The following is a 2,058-nucleotide window of genomic DNA, read 5'->3' on the forward strand; positions in this document are numbered from 1 at the left end:
TCACACTTATACCTCAACTTTTTTCAATCTCGTTCGCGAAATTGATTGCACTGATCTTAATAATGAATTAAATGTAAATCCACATCTTTGTCTGCTGACACCATCGACGTCGACAAAAAAGGCCAAAGACAAAAAGCGATGGCCTCTTAAAAATGCAAACGTCACTCTCATCTAAAGACGGTTTGACAAAGCAACCATGACCAATCTCATGTGGAAGTTTGCCGCTCAAAACGCAATATAGCGGGACTGACTTCGTTTTGGGTTGAACAAATCCAGGCTCTGTAAAAGCAGCACTGAAAAATGTGTTTATGACACCACGATGGTAAGATTCCGTCTCAGTTTGTGTCTTCTGTGACGATGGTAACGAGGTTATCTTCTTAATTGGTTGAATGTCTCAACAAAGACTGTGATCGTAAAATAAACAGCGCCCGCTGCTTGAAATAACATATTCAAAACGTTTTCGACTTTTTGGAGCGGTTAACGGAAGTGAAGAATATGAAAAATATATGAATACAAAACCAAGAAAGGTGAAAAATTGGAACCTTTATAATCAAAGACAAAAACGAAACATTCACGGAAGTTCACATTCACGGCTAACGGAAGTGGTTTCTGTGTCGCATGTGAACTACTGCTTCTCGGCGTTTAGTTCAAAAGGGTGTGACAAAGACAAGTAAACTGTTCAAAAACAAAATGTATTTCGCTGAATACAACGACCACGATGCATCACCTTACAAAATCTACAGCGCTTTTGACATGGATGCCGTTTCTTCCCCTCACACTGCACTGATGATTGCGAACAACGAAACAAACAGCCACGAAGTTATTCCATCAAATGCGATGATTTCAACCTTCACGATTTCTCCGTCAACCTATTTCGACCAGAGCAGTGACAAAATGTTGCCAGACCATCAGTATTCTGTGGTGCCAGGACAGAACTTTCTGGTCTTGGAGCAGCCTGCAGAGAAATATTTCCTGCCTGACCAGGATGTGTCTCACGCCGGCACTCAGGGCCTGCTGGAGACGAGCGGAAGTGACGAAAGCGAGGGACCGGAAGCGGAAACCGGTGTTCATTATGACACGGATTTTCAGTCCAAGCAGGTAAACTCTCTTCTACGTGTGACTTCTTGTTGAAGATGATAATGTGAATCAAAAGTTTGTTTTTCATTCAAAATCTGTTAACAAAATGCAGTTCAGTCTGTCAAGTCAAGTCAAGTCAAGTCAAATTTTATTTCTAGAAACCCCACGGGGAAAGAAAAAAAATACAAAAATACAAAAAAATACAAGAACAATAAAGAGAGGAATGCAGGTTGTTACATCAATATATACACATAGACTAGTTCCGTTGAAAAAATAAAATATAAAATAACTTGTTTTACAATGTGGAAATCAAATCTCCAAAATAATCGTTCTCGTTCATTCCTACGTAACATTACGTGGGAATAAAGAACCCTACCATCAGCTGTCTAAATCATTATTGTCGTTGTTCTTGTTTTGGTGTTGGGTGGTGCAAAGTAAGAGTAGTAATCGAACTGTCCTACACAATCACTGTTGAAGCTCAAACGAGGATTTCCGCTGTGATTACTTTTAATATGCTTTAAGTAATGTCTTCTGTGTATGTTGATTTTTTCTGGAAAACATGTTAAAATTTATTTTTGTGGTGTTTTCAAATGTCAGAAATGACACGTATATATTATTCTTTCAAAGCTAAGCACGTCTGGGAGATACCCCCCCCCCACCCACCTCAATCCCAACCCCCCCAAAAATTACAGAGGTAGATATAATTCTTAACTTTTTATAACATGACATGGCATATAAATCAATTCTACTTTTCCCTTTTTGGTGATTTAACGATTGAAAAAAAGTGCTAAACAATAAATAAATTGATGTTAAATAAATATATAAATATATGAATAAATAAATAAATAAATAAATAAATAAAAGCTGCAAAATTGAAAAACTTTCTGCATTTTGTGCAGCCTTGCAGCGAGGACATGACGCGAAAGGAGCGACGCAGGGAACAGAACAGAAGGGCGGCCCAGAGATGTCGGGCCAGGAGAA

General features: G+C 38.5%; 1 protein-coding gene across 1 annotated transcript in view; it reads left to right on the forward strand.

Annotated features, from left to right (window-relative positions):
- The first annotated feature begins 225 nt into the window (after window positions 1-225).
- Window positions 226-2,058, forward strand: part of LOC138953157 (protein c-Fos-like) — a 2,766-nt gene continuing 933 nt past the window's right edge. The window contains exons 1-2 of the mRNA XM_070324955.1: window positions 226-1,098; window positions 1,977-2,058. The exon at window positions 1,977-2,058 is cut by the window's right edge and continues 26 nt beyond it. Coding sequence (XP_070181056.1) covers window positions 691-1,098; window positions 1,977-2,058 — 490 coding nt within the window. The 5' untranslated portion in view covers window positions 226-690. The remainder of the gene's footprint in view (window positions 1,099-1,976) is intronic.

This window comes from Littorina saxatilis, linkage group LG17 (genome assembly GCF_037325665.1).
Source record: "Littorina saxatilis isolate snail1 linkage group LG17, US_GU_Lsax_2.0, whole genome shotgun sequence".
NCBI lineage: Eukaryota > Metazoa > Mollusca > Gastropoda > Littorinimorpha > Littorinidae > Littorina > Littorina saxatilis.